The sequence below is a fragment of the Oxyura jamaicensis genome, chromosome 7 (assembly GCF_011077185.1).
Source record: "Oxyura jamaicensis isolate SHBP4307 breed ruddy duck chromosome 7, BPBGC_Ojam_1.0, whole genome shotgun sequence".
Taxonomy (NCBI): Eukaryota; Metazoa; Chordata; class Aves; order Anseriformes; family Anatidae; genus Oxyura; species Oxyura jamaicensis.
The window spans coordinates 494,917-516,238 of NC_048899.1; the positions used below are offsets into that span (position 1 = coordinate 494,917).

The 21,322-nt window shown below is 41.9% G+C and overlaps 1 protein-coding gene and 1 long non-coding RNA gene across 2 annotated transcripts; both read right to left on the reverse strand.

Moving 5' to 3' along the window:
* Positions 1 to 5,448: 5,448 nt before the first annotated feature.
* On the reverse strand, positions 5,449 to 19,334 carry LOC118169673. Its single transcript, XR_004752223.1, has 3 exons — positions 19,322 to 19,334; positions 12,011 to 12,021; positions 5,449 to 8,407 (listed from the first exon to the last, which is right to left on the reverse strand). It is a non-coding gene; the product is annotated as an uncharacterized LOC118169673 (long non-coding RNA).
* On the reverse strand, positions 5,925 to 10,656 carry C7H2orf69 (chromosome 7 C2orf69 homolog). The gene is made up of 2 exons (XM_035331145.1): positions 10,331 to 10,656; positions 5,925 to 9,471 (listed from the first exon to the last, which is right to left on the reverse strand). Exons 1-2 carry the CDS (start codon positions 10,628 to 10,630, stop codon positions 8,635 to 8,637), a joined length of 1,137 nt encoding a protein of 378 aa, XP_035187036.1. The 5' UTR covers positions 10,631 to 10,656; the 3' UTR covers positions 5,925 to 8,634.
* Positions 19,335 to 21,322: the final 1,988 nt, after the last annotated feature.

The following is a 21,322-nucleotide window of genomic DNA, read 5'->3' on the forward strand; positions in this document are numbered from 1 at the left end:
TAAAGAGGTATGCAGTGTTAATAAAGCACTGGCTGGAGGGGGGAAAAAAAAAAAAAACAACAAACAAACAAAACACTCTTCCTGAGGAGCAGGGGCTTGCAACACTGCATATTTTTCCTCTAAACCTGTTCTTCTTGGCAGTGTAACAGTAAAAATAGTGTGCTGCCATGTGAATAGGCACCCAGCCATCGTAATGAATAGGCATGAATTGAACCAGCCAAGCGGTTCTGATGGACATAATTGCACATTCTGTGGTCAGAATTTAAATCTAGGATCACAAACAGGTCTCTCGAAACTTCTTCTGTGGCTAAAGGATTGCTTGTGCATACTGCTGAGACAGAATCTGTGTCTGTTAGGCTGGAGAAGCCTCTTGGTTTGTCAGGTTTGTAATGTTGAGGGCACCTTAAGAATTGTTCTGCAGAGATGTATGTAATAAAGTTTTTGTGTGTGTGTGCTAGGACTTAAAGGAAAGGCTCAAAGAGCCTGCAGGGTTACAGAAAGCTGTGTTCCAGCATTGTGTCTGTGCAGTTTCCTCTGTTTTTAGCCACCAGCAGCTTCTCATTAAGCTAGTACAGAGGAAGGAAATACTGTGCTGATCCCTCACTCTGCTACTTTTTGATTCTCCTTAAAGAGAGGCACTAACTAGCATGGGGTTCTCTGGTCCCCTCAACACTCAGGCATAAGCAAGGAAACCCTTGTATCACTCAGTCGCAGGTATTAGTGTGGAGGTAGCCCAGCAGGGAAGTTGCAATGCACTTGTTTGGTGAACATGAAGTTTGGATTAGCAAATATGTATCTCTCTATGAAGAGAGAGTCATGCTGAATTATATGCGAGCCAAGTGCTTTAAGAAGTGCAGCTATTTCTGCTTCATGCTACCAACTTTTAACTTTATTTTTATATGACAGCAAATGAGATCATCTCAGCATGATTAGCTGGTGATAACATAGCCCTGTTTGTGCTTCCCTTCCAGTGTCCCATGAGAAATCTCTGCAAGGAAAGCTTTTTCTTTCCTTCTCCAGGACTTAGTTTTCACTTCTCTTAGAAGCCTCTCAGTAAATCCTACCAGATGTGATGTAAGTGCATATCTGAGAAAGATCAACAAATAGTATTCTGTCAGTGCCACCCATTTTTCACGCTGAAGAAACTTCTTCAATTACTTATTTTCTGTAAAACACATTGTTCTGAAATGCTACCAAATTAGAAACCAAGTGGTTTTAAAATGGATTTTCATCACTTGAGCATGTGACTACTGATTAAAAAAATGCTGGAGTTAGTGTTTAAAAAAATAAAATGAAAATTTTGTGCTTTCCACCCAGTGTGCTACACTGTGTGAAATAAGCAGTAGTGATGAGTGACTGGTGAAAGCACTGAAGGAATAACTCAGCTAACACAATGAGAGCATCCATTTAGCCACCCTTAAAACCCATGACTGAAATAACACAATTACAGCCACTAATGTTTTGTGGAAGTTTGTCCCTTAGAGACCTACAGCAAAATGGCACCATGCCACAATAAAACAGATGAAGCTGTGCTAATGGGTATCATAAATGCTGACCATCTTAAGCATTCAAAACAGTCACTTCCAGCAGTGTATGCAGCAGACTAGTTAGGTGATGCATACTGCCCTGGACAAAATACTCAAGTATAGACAGTATCTGAAAGCAGTAGTACAAATTTTACAAATTTGGTGACTGATGCTTTTAAAATGTAATAAAGTTCATTGCAAATCAACAACTAGGAACAAAAAATATTATTGGTTATATGTATGTAATATAGTATGATGACTTTAAAAGAAACATACCTTGTGTTTTTCTTTATGTGGTTGCTATTAAAAGAATCAAATGAAAACTTGTGTCAAAATATTCTTGTGTCAAGCTCTTAAAGAGGTCATCAAAAATCTGCCCATCATGTGCATGCTGAAGGTTTGATGCACCTAATTTGAGAATGTTTTTCTACAGGAGCTATGTAGGGTGTAAGTTAAATGCTTAATGCAAAAAGATTGGATTGTGAAGCATCAGAAATAGTTGCAATCCCTTTTTAAATAGGCAGGATGAAACTATTTGCCTCATTTACACAATCAATCCCACCATGGTACTACTAACTTGAGGACAAACTAGGATGATTTTACCAGTGTAGGTTATATTATATAATGATACCATTATGTATTATTTTACATTTTTTTTCCTCTGGCCAAAATGTACCTTTCCAAATTTGGGATATATAGAAGTTTCTATCTGGACAACACAGCTGCTGAAGACACACACTCAGAGACAATTAACTTCTAAGGAGTTTTCTATAAACTAATATCAATCCATAGCCAAAGATTCCAGTATTACTAAAAGATGTTAGTGGATTTTTGTTTGTTTGGGGGGGGCATGGGGAGAAGGGGGCTGAGCAGTTATCGACGGTTGAAATTGAATGGTGGTGTTTTTTGGTTTGGGTAAGACTATAGGCCAGGATGGACTCTGATCTCTGTAGGTGTTCGTTCCTGAAAGTAATGATCTCTTTATTTAGTGATTCCTGAGAACACCAAGAGCAGATTACTTCCTTTTCAATCATTCAGATTTGTTCTTAGTCAACACTTTGAAGAGTAGATTGAAATGAATAAAAGAACTGCTCAACCGTGTAAAGTGAGCAGTCCCACGTGCGATGTTATGTTCGGACAAAAACACTCAGAAGCTGCTGCTTGCAGTAGTAATGCAGATCTCAGTAATAAATAATTTTTGCTCTAAAAGTGCTTGTATTTCAGGTGTAAAGCAGTATGTGCATTGCTTCAACTTTCCATCACCCAAATTCAATGTATTTCTAATAAAGACAAGAAAGGAGCTGTGCACAATCTGTAAAGGATGCAATAGCTTCATCTGGCACCAGGCTTCGGAGTATTCCTCAGCAGGTAAATTCTGTGGTGGGAGATGGGAAGAGCCTTGTTTCACACTTCAGCACCACTGCTTCTCCTGACAGCTTTCTGTCTTGCAGCAGTGGTTTCTTTAGAAACAAGTGATCTCTTAAGTGCCAAGTTTAACACAGGAAACTAACAATCCTGACTGAAGGTGCTGTCTGAAAGCCTCCTGGAAGATGGAAAATCTATACTGAAAATTGGAGTAATGGCATTCTGCTGCTTTTTAAATACATGAAATCCTTACAGACATAAAGAAAAAATACTCTTCCTTTTTGTTTTAATAGAAGCTTTTCTGGTCACTTAGACTTGGTGCTTCCTGGGTCGCTTGGAAACAAGCATAATGAAACCCTAATGATAGGAAACTACTACACAGCCATCTCTGTTTAAAACCTACCCTATACTATGTGCATAATGACTTCCTTAATCAGTTTTTCCATGGTGAATCATGATGTGGAACAGCTGCTATGTGCAAGTGTGATGTTTTGTTTTATTCTTGTCAGTGGGAGGGGTGAATTGTGCTATGTTAATACTGATAAAATGAATTTAGTCAGGAAAGCCTGTCCGGCAGTGGGAGAAATGGTGCCTGTCGCTGCCGCTTAGGCACACTATGATTTTGGAGTCTTTGCTTAATGGCTTCTTACTATTTTATTCAAGTTAAGAGCAGTCATCTTGCATTTTAACAGATTTAAGAGATCAATAAAATCAAGAGAAAGCTAGCCTTTGCCTCAGGGTCTCGATCAGTAATATTTAGAAGTCAAGTTATGGTCAAGTTATGAACATCAGAAATAACCTTTTTTTCCCCCCCTTCGATATACTAGCCTTACAAAATGAAATTAGATTTCAAAATAAGATTAAAAGATTCTTAAGAAGTAACTCCAAAATGTGATTTTAACAGGCTGTCTTTTGTAGATTGCAGTCTGAGACATAGGCCTGTGCTTTTTGTATTAGATAGGGACACCAGAACCAAAATTCACGTTCATGGATTCTGCTAGGCGGTACCTAAAGGCATGGCTCACAAAACAGCACACAGATTACAACTGTTTTTTTTGTTACAATTCTTCAACTTCTCTCTTACATTAAGTACAGCTTTGCACAGGCAGCTACGCTGCTTAGATGAAAGATGGAAGCCAAGACCCTCACAATAGAACTAGAAATCAAGGGAGAGCTCAATACAGGTTTTTATGCTAAAGCAACTGTGTTGGTTTCCACCTGGCAGATTACCAGTAGTAGACTACACTGACTTATGCTGTCCTATATTAAAACACACATGGCACTATAGCTATTTCAGTGTTATCAAGACACAGTGCAATAATATCTTGATCGCCAGTCAAGATCAATATATTACACAGTTAAACCAGTACAGTATGTAAACTCATATAGAATATATAGAATGCATACAGAAAGAATACAGACTGTCAAATCACATCCTCTGACTCTTCATAAAATACGTCTCTCATCCTTGCAATGCTTTTTATCATTATTACAAAATCATACAAAACAGCTTAAGTTACCTGAATAGAAAATACTATACAAATCCAAAATAGTCTTATAATTTTATGAACTCTTTGAAAGAGACCAGACAAAAAAGGATTATTCTCAGAAATATGAAACTAAAAAAGTTAAGGCCACTTGGCAGGGTTGAGAGACATAGGCTTATACAAAGACAAGAAGAGGAAAAAGTAATCAACTTCTGATTAAGTTTCCTTGGAGAATTTGACTTTATCCATGTCTTTCCTTTTCTGCTGTGCTCCCACACGATGACATAAATTGATAGGTTTTTAACAGATAGTTTTCAGTTATTTTGCTTAGCTGAAAAGTGCCCACTTTAAGGCCTTAGAACCAGATCTCAAGAAAATAGTGAATATACACTGTTCCACTGAGCATATGAAAAATAAGACCCGCATACAAATAAGCATTCTAGGTAAATGGATGGGTATAGTCTCAATTCAGTGCTTCAACTTCTATTCTCTAAGAGAAGACAAATACTGTCTTATCCACAGAGCTGGCAAAGTAACTGTTAGCTTAGGAAGGAACTGTTAGCTTAGCACTGCGCGAGGGAGGGGAAAAGAAGGTGACATTTTCTTTCTGCAAATAGCTCAAAAAAATCTATTGAGAAATATCAGTCGCGTTTACCCATGAATATCCAGTTGTAACATACTATCCTAACTCCTGAACTGACTTTACAATCTTAAAATAGCTTCCATGACTATTAAAATACATAGCATTCCCATTAGTTATCTCTGTAAAAGCAATAATGTTAATTTAGCAAGATAAAGCAGTGTACCATAAAATGCAAGTGCTAATATACGGGAGGCAGCAAGACACTGGGAGAACTGAAAAGATTGCTCCTTCCAGCTACATGTTAAGACTTGGACCCTCAACCATCTTTCAAAATTAGGGCCCAATTTATTAAAGACGCTTTTACAGAGATGTGATTAAATTAGCCCTAGATAGGAAGAAAGCTAGTTAAGTTTATAGTACTTAAGATACACACAAAGCAGAATCATTTAAGTCATATGGAATTTGGACAATTTCACATAGCCAAGCCTTGCTTTAAAAGGATTTTTAATAGATCTGGTTTAAAGAATTTTAGCATTTCTCAAAATCTGAAGAATGTCTTTCCTGCTGTGCAAGAAACAAGCATGTGTCAAAGAATATCAGTTATTACATACCAAATTGCACTAAGGACAGTGTAATAATGTTCCTTACTCCATTCAGAAACATAAGTCTTGAACTAAACACTGTTAACTACATGCATTTACATCTAAGCTTATTATAAAACTGCCTTTATATTTCACATCCAGAAGCAGCTATATACAAATTATGACCCATTTCATCCTAACATAGAAATGTTCACATCCTTGGGTACTTCACACCAGCTTTCCCATGTATAAAAGCTCTTTGAGAATTACAGATGCCAACTACACTAATACAAACCCTGCCTTGAAAGAAGATGCTACCAAATATATCATTTTTTTTAAGCCAGGTCTCCACAAACACGTGATAAAGCATAATGCAGAGAACTTAACTGCACATTCCTTGTTTAATCATTTTACATTCACATTGAAATGTTCTCACCCATTAGAAATGGTTTATTTTCTACAATCATTGCATAACATTTTTGCATGCAGTATGGTGAATGATAGAGGCACATTCCAACTGAGAACTAGAACTGTTAAGAGAGTGAAAAACAACCAGTCAGTTTTCCCTCCACAACATTAAGTCTCATGACAAGATTAGCAACAAGCTTTAAAGAATAAGCACTTTGTTGTAAAGGAATACAGCAAAAATTGAGCTGATTTTAGCAGTTATTGTAAGGTGCCTCCATCAAACAGATTAATATTATTTTCATAGGACAGCCATTCAGAAACTTCTGGAGATGATTACAATATTTTCATAACTGTTTTCCAAAGCTTGCAACAACCAGCTCCTGGTGTTTTGGCTAGCACTAAACTGTTTTGAAATTGGTCTGTGATCTGTGCTGCCATTGGATAGGGCAAGTCTTAGCATACCCAAATTAGTCTGGTTAATTTTGAAAATATTGAAATTGAACTGTCAGGGAACAAGAGCAGTGGTATATTTGTTTACCTTTTTTCAATTTAATTATGGATAATCAAAGATATTTCAAGCAATTTGCAGGCATGTGTAGGCTATTAAAACTATTTCTAAGGTGATCCACATTTCCTATACAGGAAAGAGTCCTGGCATATGCTGCAAATGTTATCAAGAGGAGAAATAAAGGGAAATAGCATCCCTTAGAACAGATAAGTTCTTATAAGCCCACTATCGGTAAAGGTAGGTAATCCGTGGGTAAATAGGGTCAAATGAAATCTCCAGGAAAGTTTTTTTTTTTTTTTTTTTTTTTTTAAAATGGAACTACATTTCAGATTCTTTTACAAAATACTACAGTTGGTTTGCATGTTGCTCTTTTCTCCATCAATTAAAATAGATTATTTCCACTTTTGATAAAGTTGTTACATATAGTCTAATTATTAGTGATAGAGCTCCCTTTTACATTGTAAGGTACATACTGTATGCATAATCTTTTTACACTCAAAATAATAAAAGCAGTAGAAAGAAGTCTTCTTAAGAGTTCAACACACATTTCTCATTCTTCAATGGTCATTAACATGTTCACTACCCCTGCAAGAGATGTCAAATACCGTCTCCAGTGAACCCTATAAATTTAAAGGGTGTCAGCAAAGGAAAGATGACACAGGTCCTTCCTTCCACAGTGTAAGAGTAAGAAGCTGCAAAAAATATAGGGAATGTTTTGCTAAATAGTGAAACACAGGAACAAAGTTGAGTATAACACCTTTTCTTTTTTTTTTTTTTTTCAGAATTGAGATGTATTTGTTTGTGTGATCTTCACAGAGATTTGCTAATTTGCTTTTGTGCTTTCAGAAAACCCAGAACCATTTTAAGCTACAGGTTTATTGTTGAAAGCTGCAGTTGTTATACAAGGGATTTCCTAAGATTTATTTGTAGATAAATTGAAAAAGTTACTTACAACAGTAGAAAAATTGTGGTAATATCCCCATGTGTCCCTGTTTCGGTAGTTTCTTTTTCTGAAGAACTTTCAGGTTTGGGGCCTGAAATAGATGACACATTTTGCATCTAATTTGTCTAGCTTTATATTTAGAGTTGTTGAGTTTTTGTTTTTGTATTGAGCACTGAGCTCTGAAAATAGATTTTTTGGGTGGCAGTATTAACAGCTACTGCAGTACATCTAAAGGAGAGAACAGTTCTACAAATGGGAGCATTATTAAACAGCTACAGTCAACAGAGTCTAATATTTTTTATGCAACTTCTCATCATGTACTTATGCCCCGATTTAGATGAACACCAATGCCGCAATTTGGAAGAAAAACCTCACCAGTCCAAAGTCAGAAGGGATAAAGAGACGTCTTGAGTTGAAAATGCAGATATTTCTGCTGGTCCTTATAGAAGTTAGTCAAAACAATAGCAAGGTACGTTGAAACAGCGACAGACTACACCCTTATGAACATTCTTGGTCACTTGACACAATTATGGCAAAATTTTCAAGCTCCTCAGGCAAACTGGCTATTCACTAGAAAATGCTAGGCAATGAGTTAAGGAAACTTTATAGCCACAGAAAAGGCAAGGCGCTCATAAGGAAGAAAAACAGATTGGCACAATTATTCCAAAGGTAAACTTGAGATTTTGTTTCTGTTAGGAGAAATGTAGCAAAACTGGAAGATTTAATTAACTATTGAAAACAGTTTTCAACAAAATACATACCTAAGACTACCATAACAATCACCACTATCCTTATGCTGAAAAATTAATGCTTTACCTGCTATTGACAGAGACCAAAATTTTCAGCCCTGGAAGCTACTAAATTGAAGTATCCAGACATTTGAAGGTCTTGAGCACTTAAAATTCCCATTAGAGGCAGTATACAACTTTGGACATCCAGGACTAAAAATTCTGTCAACATTTTGTCAAGAAATGCTCACACTTAACACAAAACATATAGAATAATTCTTCATAACTTTTTTTCCTTCCAGGAATCAAATGACATCTCCTGTAGTTAGGGGGTCCCAAACCTCCTTTTTAAGCTATTGAAATGCATATATAGTATCCATTAGTAACACAGGGCTGATTTAGTATTCTCTTCAGAAAGCATCTGCTCAAAGTTGTAAATCTAGATGTCAGGACTTAGTATCAAAAGTGCTTTTGCAATGAATATACTACTCAGATACATGCAGTCTCAAAATACTTCATGAACTCTGAAATGGTTATCTAAGGAGGGAACTTCATCAGCAAAATGTATTTGATCATTTATTTCCACACCAAGTTCTTCAAGTGTCTGTACAAATTTCTCATGCTCTCTCCCAATCCATGACCTCATTGTGTCAAATACTTGGTATGGAGTAACATGAGCATGAACTTTAATTCCTGTCTGTGCAAGTTCTTTCAGCACTTCAGGGTAAGTAACCCAAGTATTGCTTCCTCCCGAGTGACCACCATCCAACCAGTAAATTGCTTTTATGTTTTTTACGAAGGCATCTGTATTCTTGTCTTTTTTAGCTTCCTTCAGCTCATAAAGCAGCTGGTTCAAAACCACACAACCTTTACTGAAGCCAATCAAAGTAAATGACACCGCACCTACAGCAGACGGCATAACGAAGTCCATAGCAGAATTATTAGAGCATTCATAATCTCTCTCTTCTGTGGATGAGCAGCCATTTGCTGTAGGTACAGACTGCGGCTGTGATTTACAAGCAGATATTTTTGCATCCTTGTTGAAACCATGCACGGTTTTCTGGGACAGCAGAATATTCTGAGAGAATCTGAATGCATTAACTAGCAATGCATGGAGATGCTTGAAAGCTCCGAAGTCGGTGCTGTGCTCTGGTGCTCCAAACATGTTGCTAGCCACGAAGTTGTCATAACAACTGAATTTGTGCAGGTGCATTCGAGAACACTTTACAACCCAAATAAAGCTATTAGGGAATCGGCGAGCAAGTATGGTAGCAACATTTTCAAAACTCCACTGCTCCCACTGAAAGTTTTCTGGGTGGCAAGACATGATGTCATAATAGTTCTGAAAAATTAGAAAACAGAAAAGACGCATTACTACATTGCAAAAATACTTCAGCTCCATCTAGTGTATATACTCATAAGAAAGGACCAAGGCGGAGAGAAACATGCATTATGGAGGTGCAGTCTTGCTAGGCTCCCAAGAGAAGAGGTGCATTAACGAAACTGCCATATTTAAATTCACTTATTCTATTGTAGTATTTTGCCACACGTTTTTATACCCCCAAAATCAACATAGTAACAGTATGAGCTTAGTATGTAATAATTAAGCTTAGTATGATAGAGAATGCATAATTACACGGTATTTTCTCAATCTACAGAAACATTGATTGTCTTGTAACTGGCAAACAACAGACTTAAAACTTCAGTAGCAACGTTTCTCATGGTTCTCACCTCTGAATTCATAATGGCAGTGAATACTAATTAGCTACTTTTATTAAAGACGAGACAAGACATACCCAGGAATGCTAATCAGAAGGGTTTTCTCAGACCCCGCTAATCCTTAAAATTAAAGTTACGTCCCACCCGTTGTGCACAGTTACGGCTAGCCGCGTACTGAGACGGAGCACTTCAGTGCGTCTCTTTCCAGTGCCGGTCCATTCGCAGACAACACGTGCCTTTTCCAGCCACGAAGCCAGCCTTATACCCGTATAACACCCTCACCTAGGTGCCTGCGGTACCCGCATGCCTGCACAGATGCCCAGTGCTCCCCCCAGAGCGGAAAGCTCGTGTTTTGGCAGCCTCACCGTCGCCGGCCGTCCCGCCGCCGGCAGCGCCCACCCGAGGCCCGTCCCCAGGAGCTCCCCCCACCCCCGAGAGGGGCCGCCTCCCTCAGCTGCGGGCTGCCCCCGGCCCCGCCGTACCTGCACGTCCCCCGGGAAGTACACGACGTGATGCTGAGGCGGGGCCGGGCCGCGCGGGGCCGGTGGCACCAGCAGCAGCAGCTCGTTGGCCCGCTGCGGCTCCGCACCCGGCACCTCAGGCAGCCGCAGCCACGGCGGGCTCAGCCGCGCCGAGAAGGAGGAGGAGGAAGAGCCGTCGGTGCCGGCGCCGCCCGCGGCCGGCGCCCCGCAGAGGCTCATGCTCCTGCCCAGACTGAGGGCGACAGGGCCAAGGAGCCCCCGCAGCAGGGAGGCGGCGACCGCCCGGCAGCGCCCGCTCATGAAGGCGCCGCCTCACAGCCGCCCGCGGCACCTCCCGGCCCCGCACCGCGCCTGCGCGCCGCCCTCTCAGCGCCGCCCAGCACCCCCTCGGGCAGCAGGCAGCGGAGCGGCTGCCCGCCCGGCGGTGACGTCACCGCAGCCTTTAAAAGGAGAGCGGCGGGAAGCGGCAGCCGTTGTGTGCGGCCGTTGTTTGGGGCTGCACTTACTGCTAGCGGCCGCCTGCTTCACCAGGAGGAGCCCTCATGAAGCAGGGCTGCGGGCGCCTGTCAAGGCTCTCCTACTGTTTCCCTCGCCGTAGTTCTGGGGCCCCAGCGGCCCCCAGCCGGGCTCTGCGGAGTGAGGGGCGGCTGAGGCGCTCCCGGTGAGCCCACTCCGTTGCTGGCTCCTCACGTACCAAGCCGAGGTGGTGGTGCCCAGCTGGTGGTCTGTCTGCATAGCCTTAGCTTGAAAATAATGCTGTGCTAAAGATTTCTGAGGGAAGGTAGGACGGTATTAGCCTCTCAATTTGATACTGTGACCAAAAGAAGTCTCCTGAATGAAGTAAAGACCCCCCAGAGCATGCTGCTGAGGCATAGATTCAGCAGTATGAGGTATCTTACATTCTACATAGAGCAGTTCATTTCAAACCGAAGAGAGGTATGTGGACTCAGTTGTTTCCTAAAGGTGCTGGTTGTATTTATCAGTGTGATAATATGGAGTAATAATTCGTGTGAAGAAGATGGCTGATGTTAATAAAGAAGGGGGAGATGTGGGAGTGTGGCCATGGGGGTCGACAAGACCCATGGTTGGTGATAACATCAGACTCTTAACGATGAGGCCATCAGGAATACGAAGAGTTTAGAGGGAACAAAGAAAGATGATTAAGGAGACGCATTGCCATCTCGGGTTTCTTGTTCTGCCGTTAAGGCATGGAAGTTGCTGGGGGTTTGCTGGTTGCCGGGCAAAATTGTTGACCAATGAATAGTTGGTGGAAAAGAGCTGCTGTGGGGCAAAGGGTATAAGAGGGGAGCATGTCCTCAAGATGGCAATGCAACGCGGTACAATGAAGTTATGTCGTCAATAAAGAAGTAGAAAAAAAAAATGAATGAATGGGAACAGGCTAGCTGAACAGGGACCAGGGCAGGAACAGGGACATTGATCGTCTCATGAAGATAGGTTTGGCCAAACTCAGCAAACCACTCGAAGCTTGTATAGAAAGTCACTGGAAATAGGCACAGCGGTGCTGGAAAGAAGCTCAAACTGAGAGAAGTGGACCTATGCACACAGCTGGCCCTCACTGGCCGAAGGTAAGCAGTTGCGCATTATGGGGAATCATATGTCCTTAGTAACAAAGACTATCCTAGTAACCTTACAGCTTATTCCCTTTCTTAACAATCAGACAGTTTATGATCCTGAAACATGGGAGGACCAAATTGAGGTCAAGGTGTGGGCCTCTACTACTAAAAACAACAAGGTTGCAGTGGGATTGCTCAGTACCTGGCAAGCAGTCTCTGAGGCCTTAAAGAGCCATATGGGACCACAATCAGAAACATGTGGTTTGCCAGATAGTGAGGGAGCTGCGGGCTCGTCCACCAATCCTTCTGCTACAGCATCGGCCCCCCACCGTTACTGCAATCTCAGGCCTTTGCTGTTACACCCCCGGGTGACCTGAACGTTCCTTTTGATCCAGGCCCTATAGGCCCTGAAAAGGAGCCGGATCTGTTTCCCTTCCATCTGGGAAGAATAGGATACATAAGCCCCGAAGGCCGAGTTGCTTAACAACTTAGTGATACATACTGTTCCCACAACTAGCCTTGGAATTCTCCGGTGTTTGCAATCAAGAAAAGGAATGGAAAATGGAGGCTGTTATATGATCTGAGGAAAAACTAATGAAGTCGTGGAAGATACGGGAACGTTTCAACCTGGATTACCAACTCCAACTATGCTCCCCCAGTCATGGACATTATTAGTAATAGACTTAAAGCATTGTTTGCTAAACACTTGCCAAAACTTGGAAAACTTTGCCAGGTTTATGTTTCAATTGATACATTTTCTGATTGTACATATGTATAGGCATACTCGGGCTTCTTATGAATATGTATAAGCAGTGTTCTATATATTTTGAAAATTAAATGGGTGTGTGTGTGTGTGTGTGTTGCTAGACCGTAGACTCACCGCACACCCAGCGCTCTTTAGGTACATGCTGGTAGAGTGTAGACTCCCCGTGCAGCCAGCACTATTTGCTTGCCATTTTTAAATGTTACTACATTCAGTTTGAGTCGTATCCTCATTTATAGAAAGTGTTATAAATGCATAGACTCCCCACACAGCCAGCGCTGTTTAGGTGCGTGTTGGTAGAGTGTAGACTCCCCGTGCACCCAGTGCTGTTTAGGTGCGTGTTGGAAGAGTGTAGACTCCCCGCGCACCCAGCGCGGTTTAGGTGCGTGTTGGTAGAGCGTAGATTCTACCAACACGTACCTAAACCGCGCTGGATGCGCGGGGGGTCTACACATTTATAACACTCTTGCTATAAATGAGGATAAGACTCAATCTGAATTTAGTAACATTTATAAAAGGCAAGTAAATATCGCTGGGTGTGTGGGGAGTCTACATTCTACCAACACGCACCTAAAGATCGCTGGATGTGTGGGGAGTCTTCGCATAACACTCTCACTATAAATGAGGATACGACTCAATCTGCATTTAGTAATATTTATAACAGGCAAGTAAATTGCGCTGGGTGCCTGGGGATTCTACGCCCTACCAACAATCACCTACACAGTGCTGGGGGTGCGGGGAGTCTATGCTCTACCAACACGCATCTAAACAGCGCTGGGTGCCCAGGAGTCTATAATCAACCAACATGCACCTAAACAGCACTTTGTGCGCGGGGCGTCTACTCTCTACCAACACGCTCATAATCAGTGCTGGCTGTGCGGGGAGTCTACGCTCTACCAACATGCAACTAAACAGCGCTGGGTGCGCATGGAGTCTATGCTCTACCAACATGCACCTGAACAGCGCTGGATGTGTGGGCAGTCTACTCATTTATAACACTCTTGCTATAAATGAGGATGCGACCCAATCTGAATTTAGTCAATTTATAAAAGGCAAGTACATAGTGCTGGGTGTGCGGGGGGTCTACGCTCTACCAACACGCACCTAAACAGCACTGGGTGCGTTGTGAATGTATGCTCTACCAACATGCACCTAAACAGCGCTGGGTGCACTGGGAATCTATGCTTTACCCAAATGCATGTAAACAGCGCTGGATGGGTGTGCAGTCTACGCTCTACCAACACACCCCTAAACAGCGCTTGTTGTGCAGTGAGTCTACACATTTATAACACTCTGGCTATAAATGAGGATACGACTCAATCTAAATTTAGAAATATTTATAAAAGTCAAGTAACTATCTTTTGGTGCGCAGGGAGTCTACTCTCCCAACACACCCAGTGCTGTTTAGGTGCGTATTGGTAAAGTATGCTATACCATCATGCACCTAAACAGTGCTGGGTGTTCAGGGAGTCTATGCTCTACCAACCTGAACCTAAACAACGCTGGGTGTATGGGGAGTCTACTCATTTATAACACTCTTGCTATAAATGAGGATAAGACTCAATCTGATTTTAGTAATATTTATAAAAGGCAAGCAAATACCGCTGGGTGCGCAGGGAGTCTATGCTCTACCAACATAGACCTAAACAGTGGTGGGTGCACAGGGAGTCTACTCTCTACCATACTGCACCTAAAGAGCGTGGTGTGCGTGTGGAGTCGACGCTCCACAAACACACCCCTACACAGTGCTGGGTGTACGGAGAGTCTACGCTCTACTAACGCACACCTAAACAGGGCTGGGTGCGCTTGGAGTCTATGAATTTATAACAGTTTAGCTATACATGCGAATATGAGTCAATCTGAATTACGTGATTTTATAAAGGGAAAGTAAATTGTGCTGGGTGCGTGTGGAGTCTATCCTCTACCAACATATACCTAAACAGTACTGGGTGCGCAGGGAGTCTACACTCTACAAACATGCACCTAAAGAGCGCTGGGTGTGTGGGGAGACTGTGCTCTACCAACATGCACCTAAACAGCGCTGGGTGTGTGGAGAGTCTACGCTCTACCAACACGCACCTAAACAACACTGCATGTGCAGGGAGTCTACGCTCTACCAATACACACCTAAACAGTGCTTTGTGTGCAGGGAGTCTACACTCTACCAACACACACCTAAACAGCACTGGTTGCGCGGAGAGTCTATGTGTCTATAACACTCTTTCTATAAATGAGGATATGACTCAATCTGAATGTATTAATATTTGTAAAAGGCAAGTCAAAGCACAGGGTATGCGGGTAGTCTACACTCTACCAATACGCCCCTAAACATCGATGGGTGCATGGGGCATCTGCGCTCTACCAACATGCACCTAAACAGCGCTGGGTGCGTGGGGAATCTACGCATTTATAACCTTGTTATAAATGCAGGTATGACTCAATCTGAATTTAGTAATATTTGTAAATAGCAAGTAAATAGCACTGGATGCACAGGGAGTCTACGCTCTACCAACACACACCTAAACAGCGCTGCTTGCGCGGGGAGTCTACGCTATACCAACACGCACCTAAATAGTGCTGGGTGCGCAGGGAGTGTATGCTCTACCAACATGCACCTGAAGCAGTTGATTAATATAGGCATTACTTCTAATACTGTTAGAGTAGAGCTAGTACTCAGTTCCAAAGTCTATCGTTAGAGCTGCAGTTCCTCTGGAAACTCATATAATAGGAAACTCTTATAATAGATATCCTGTCTGTGCACCCAAGGTTTTAAAGCTCTGAGCAGTTTAGAACCACGGAGTGGTTAAAGTTGGAAGATGCCTCTGAAGATTGGCTAGTCCAACCCCTGTGCGCAAAGCCGGGTAAGCTGGCGCAGGTTGCTCAGGAGCATGCCCGTCTGTGTTTAAAGAATCTCCGAGTTTGGAGACTCTACAACGTCTGTAAATAACCTGTTCCAATGTTTGATTATGTTCCCAAGAAAAAGTGTTTTTAATGGTTAAACAGAATTTCCAGTGTTTCAAGTTGTGCCCATTGCCTCTTGTGCTGTCACTGGACAACAACTGGGAAGAACTGGCTCCATCTTTTTTATTCCCCCATCAGGTGTTTATTGTTATTGTTGCATAGGGTCTTTCTGATCTTTGTCAATCCCAGTTCTCTCAACTTCTCATATGATACATGCTCCCAGCCCTAAATCATGTTGGTGGCCTTTCACTGGACTTCCTCTGGTACATCCATGTTTCTCCTAGTGGAAAATCCCAAACCGAACACTATACTTCAGATGTGGCCTTACCAGCCCTGAGCAGAGGGGAAGGACCACTTCTCTCAACCTGTAGGTGAAGCTTTTCCTAGCACAGCCCAGAATGCAGTTGGCCTTCTTTGCCATGATGGCATCTTGCAAGTTGCGTATCATATACGTATCACTTATATTGCATATTTCTCATAAATATGTATGTTAAATATTAATCATTTTCTTGTTCTGTACATAATCTAGGAAGTATCAGTGCTTAATCAATTTACACAATTCTCAGGATAACAGACTCCAAATACCCTATTAGAACCACAAAATAAGTCAGGTATAAGAATTTACATCACTTTTTGGTGGAATTCTAGGCATGTTTAAAAATGGTAAAAAATGAATGCCTAAATTAGCTCCGAAACAATTTGAATGAAGTTCTATTTTACAAAAAAATATAATTGTGTCTCTTAGCATGCCACCCATACATATTAGAAATCAAACTGCAAAGGTCCAAATCTGTCACATACTTAGAAAGATGCTTGGCTTTCCTATATTAAGCAGCAGTAGTAAAGTTAGATAATAAACATCAGGTAAACTGTTACAAGTTTGGATTCCCAGTACCCTGAGCTGGTGGAAGGGGATGGGGAGCAGGATGTGGCCCTCACCATCCACGAAGAACTGGTTGGTGACCTGCTACGGCACTTGGATGTGCACAAGTCGATGGGGCCGGATGGGATCCACCCAAGGGTACTGAGAGAACTGGCAGAGGAGCTGGCCAAGCCACTATCCATCATTTATCAGCAGTCCTGGCTATCGGGGGAGGTCCCAGCTGACTGGCGGCTAGCGAATGTGACGCCCATCTACAAGAAGGGCCGGAGGGCTGACCCGGGGAACTACAGGCCTGTCAGTTTGACCTCAGTACCAGGGAAGCTCATGGAGCAGATCCTCTTGGGAGTCATCATGCGGCACTTGAAGGGCAAGCAGGCGATCAGGCCCAGTCAGCATGGGTTTATGGAAGGCAGGTCCTGCTTGACGAACCTGATCTCCTTCTATGACAAAGTGTCGCGCTGGGTGGACGAGGGAAAGGCTGTGGATGTGGTCTACCTTGACTTCAGCAAGGCTTTTGACACTGTCTCCCACAGCATTCTCCTCAAGAAACTGGCTGCTCTTGGCTTGGACTGGCGCACGCTTCGTTGGGTTAGAAACTGGCTGGATAGCCGGGCCCAGAGAGTTGTGGTAAATGGAGTCAAATCCAGTTGGAGGCCAGTCACTTGTGGCGTCCCCCAGGGCTCGGTGCTGGGGCCGGTCCTCTTTAACATCTTCATCAATGATCTGGACGAGGGCATTGAGTGCACCCTCAGTAAGTTTGCAGATGACACCAAGTTAGGTGCGTGTGTTAGGGTAGGAAGGCTCTGCAGGAGGATCTGGATAGGCTGGACCGATGGGCTGAGGTCAACTGCATGAAGTTTAACAAGGCCAAGTGCCGGGTCCTGCACCTGGGGCGTAATAATCCCAAGCAGAGCTACAGGCTGGGAGATGAGTGGTTGGAGAGCTGCCAGGCGGAGAAGGACCTGGGAGTGATAGTGGACAGTCGGCTGAATATGAGCCAGCAGTGTGCTCAGGTGGCCAAGAAGGCCAACGGCATCCTGGCTTGTATCAGAAATAGTGTGACCAGCAGGGCTAGGGAGGTGATCGTCCCCCTGTACTCGGCTCTGGTGAGGCCGTACCTCGAGTACTGTGTTCAGTTTTGGGTCCCTCGCTACAAGAAGGACATCGAGGTGCTTGAGCGAGTCCAAAGAAGGGCGACGAAGCTGGTGAGGGGCCTGGAGAACAAGTCCTACGAGGAGCGGCTGAAGGAGCTGGGCTTATTCAGCCTGGAGAAGAGGAGGCTCAGGGGCGACCTTATCACTCTCTACAGATACCTTAAAGGAGGCTGTAGAGAGGTGGGGGTTGGCCTGTTCTCCCACGTGCCTGGTGACAGGACGAGGGGGAATGGGCTAAAGTTGCGCCAGGGGAGTTTTAGGTTAGATGTTAGGAAGAGCTTCTTTACTGAAAGGGTTGTGAGGCATTGGAACAGGCTGCCCAGGGAAGTGGTGGAGTCACCATCCCTGGAAGTCTTCAAAAGACGTTTAGATGTAGAGCTTAGGGATATGGTTTAGTGGGGACTGTTAGTGTTAGGTCAGAGGTTGGACTCGATGATCTTGAGGTCTCTTCCAACCTAGAAATTCTGTGTGATTCTGTGTGAAGTGTGGGACCTTATTTTGCCCTTGCTTCTGTACAGACTGTGCTACAGTGTTTCTTGCAGGAGGTTGGGCTGCCATGAAATTAGTGGGCCTCTATATTGAAGGAAGTTTCATTTAGGATGAAGAATTAGGGTTGGGGTTCCTAAAGATGTTGTTAGGCAGTTGTGTGTGTTGGAAGTGCAACATATTGTGCTTGGGGCCACCTAGAAATATTCAGGTGTTCACTTTGGAATTTAGCCAAGCAAATCTTCATTTTCCTTCTGGTCTGAAGTTGTTGTTGTTGTTCTGTTTTTGTACAGTTGTAGCATGTTTTCTAGATTTTTTTTTCCCCCTATAGTTAGAATCTTAAAGTGGAAACTTTCACAGAACCTCTGCTAATGAAGCAAAATTATTATGGAAAAAATCCCTAGCTACCTCTGTACAACTGCATATTCTAGTTCATGCAGGCACTTTCTCTTAATCCAATTTTGAGCAGATCTGGTCTGTGCTGACACTAAAACTTCTAATTAAAAGAGCTAAGGAAACATTATTTCTGTGCTTTATTGGGTACTGTGCAAAGGAAATACAAGACCTGTTCAATGTGTAAGTACAAGAAAAAACACAAGTGGCCTACTTTTCTCCTATGAAGTGGACATTTTAATAAAATCAATCACAGAGGTAGAGCAACAGTAATATTCCTGTGCTCTAAAAATCTAGCTGCTTGGATCTTGATTGCTGAGGTTTGTTTACACAGGTGGAGCTCTTACAATTATTGAAATCCCCTGAAGTAGTAAGGATCCATCTAAGAGAACTGGTTAGGAGAATGAAAATTTCCATTTTAGTAATTTTTGAGTAATATGAATAGTTACTTGTCAGTAGCATGAAAAATCTGTTCTTAACATCCTGTTGTTGATGTTCCCCCTTCTGTGTTTTCCAGATGAGTGATTAGCTTTTCCACAAGGGTTTACAGACATTATTAACATTTTAATGGCAGTTACAAACACTAACAGAACTTGATGGTGGTACTTCTGCCAGGTAATCCTTACACAATTGTATGTTCGTGATGCAGCTTTAAAGAGATAATTACAGTTAATATATAAGATGCTATACAGGCATTCATCTTCACGTCAAATGCTACATGAACCTTATGAAAGACCATTAAAATTAGTTCATATCTTAGGCAGAGTTCAGGCACACAAAATCATAATGAAATAGGTTCTTCATTATAGGAAATGACAGTATACATAACATGTTCACGCTTAAAATGGAAGCACCAACCTATTCATACCTTCAAGAAAATGCAAGAAATTTCCCTTCCATGGCATACTATAAATGTTGATGGTACATAGAGCTCTGAGTTCACTTCTGATCTTAGTGATGTAGCTTTTGCAATACATAAGCAGCTTCAATGAATCTCAATTTCATTCCTCAGTCAAAAGTGTGGAGGTGGTAATTTTTGCAGCTTAGGTTGCTTAGCTACTAAATAATTTATTAAATGAGTGTGTGTTTAAAAGTGGAAAATGGGAATAAATGCAAGGCTAGAAGATAAAACTTTTGTTTATTTGTTTGTTTCAGGAAGTACAAACATCTTCCTCAAGAGTGGACTTCTGTTCAGCCAAGGTTTCTCTATATATTTCAGAAGCCAGAAAAAGGATGATAAACAAATGTGCTAATAAAGGTAAGGCTATCAAACTATTAAGTGTAAGTGACAGCTCTTCAGTATGGTATTTGCTAGGTTCTTACATTTTATAGGTAGGTTAGCATAACTGTTTTTTTTTTTTTTTTTTTCTTCAGATACTCTGTGCTGTTGTATTTGCTTCTCTTACCCCTTTCTTTCCTGGTTCCTCCCAGTACACTATTTCTGCACGCATAAGCCTTCAAGCCTATTATAGTTCTTAATTTTTCTTACATCTGAAGTGAATGATAATTAGAATACACTGAAGGTAGTAGTCACAACATGAGAAAATGCATCTTGTTCAGGATGTGAATGTGTGATGTTTTTATGGCCTGCAGGAACGCACCTACAGTATTTTGTAACAGTTGTCATACCACATCTCAGAGTGGTACAGTAACAAATAGTCCTTCCAAATACAACATGACTGAGGCATGAAATGCTACTTTGCAAGAGGACTTTATCAGCCTTCATTTTTGTCCTGTCTGTGGTGCCTCATTCCTGCATTACTCTATTTTCTTATATTTTCTTTACAAATTGGTTTGCCATGCTCTGTATCCCAATGTAAAAAAGAGCTTTTATTTTATCTTCTTCTTACTTCATATCTATTCTTCTATCCCTGCAACAGCCCTCACCATCTTCATATGCTGAATGATAATGAACCATCACTGTGTTGCTAGCCTATCCTGCATTAGCTCAGTGCATTGCTTAGTTTTGCAACTTATTGTAAGTTGACAAGGGAATTCAGGAACATAGTTTTTCTTCATGATCCTGCGGGAGTCTAACCATAGATTTCAGGGATTTTGATAGAAAGAATGTGTATCATGGTTGATCAGCAGTGATGAGAGATTGGCATATCGAAATTCTGGAGAGAACTAATGGCTTACTCTCCACTCCAGGCTCCCTGAGCGCCTTAATAGACCTTTGCGATTGCCTACAGTCACAAATTAATTAGTTTCATCTTTCAGAGGCTACTACATCTGCAGTTTGAGTAGAAAAGGTACCACTGCAACAGTAAGCTAAGTACAAGTAAGTACAATCAATGTGCTTTTTCTGCAATCAGCTGTTTCATTGCCCATATATAGCTCATACTAATTCTCTGCTTTCATTCAGAGCATATTCAAACAGCAACAAATACAATTTTGGTTTTATTTATTTTTTCAGACCACTAAAATACGTCATTTTTTAAAATTATACCAATTAAATTAAAAGATTTTAATAGGCACTTAACCAAAATTCTCGGTGAAGGAGAATTGTCTGGTGATGTGACAATATCTTTAGCCAAGTACTAATATAAATGATTTTCTATCCATATGTAGCAACTGTAATATTTCATGGTACTTCAGAGATCTTCAAAAACACGCTTCCTATGTATATGCAAGGTGTGCGCGCGCGTGTGTGTATTTATATAACCTTTTATATTTGAATTTCCTTTAAAGCTTTTTTCAGCTCCATGTGTATTCAATCTGCTTGCTAGCAGGTTGGCAGATGATTGGAATAGCTATGGAAACACCTGTTAAATACTG

What these genes read in the sequence shown, in the direction of transcription:
- C7H2orf69 (XM_035331145.1), bottom strand. Translation starts at nt 10,630, where the DNA reads ATGAGCGGGCGCTGCCGGGCGGTCGCCGCCTCCCTGCTGCGGGGGCTC. An exon ending in ACTTCCCGGGGGACGTGCAG is followed by an intron (nt 9,472 to 10,330) that starts GTACGGCGGGGC and finishes CTAATTTTTCAG; the next exon opens with AACTATTATGACATCATGTC.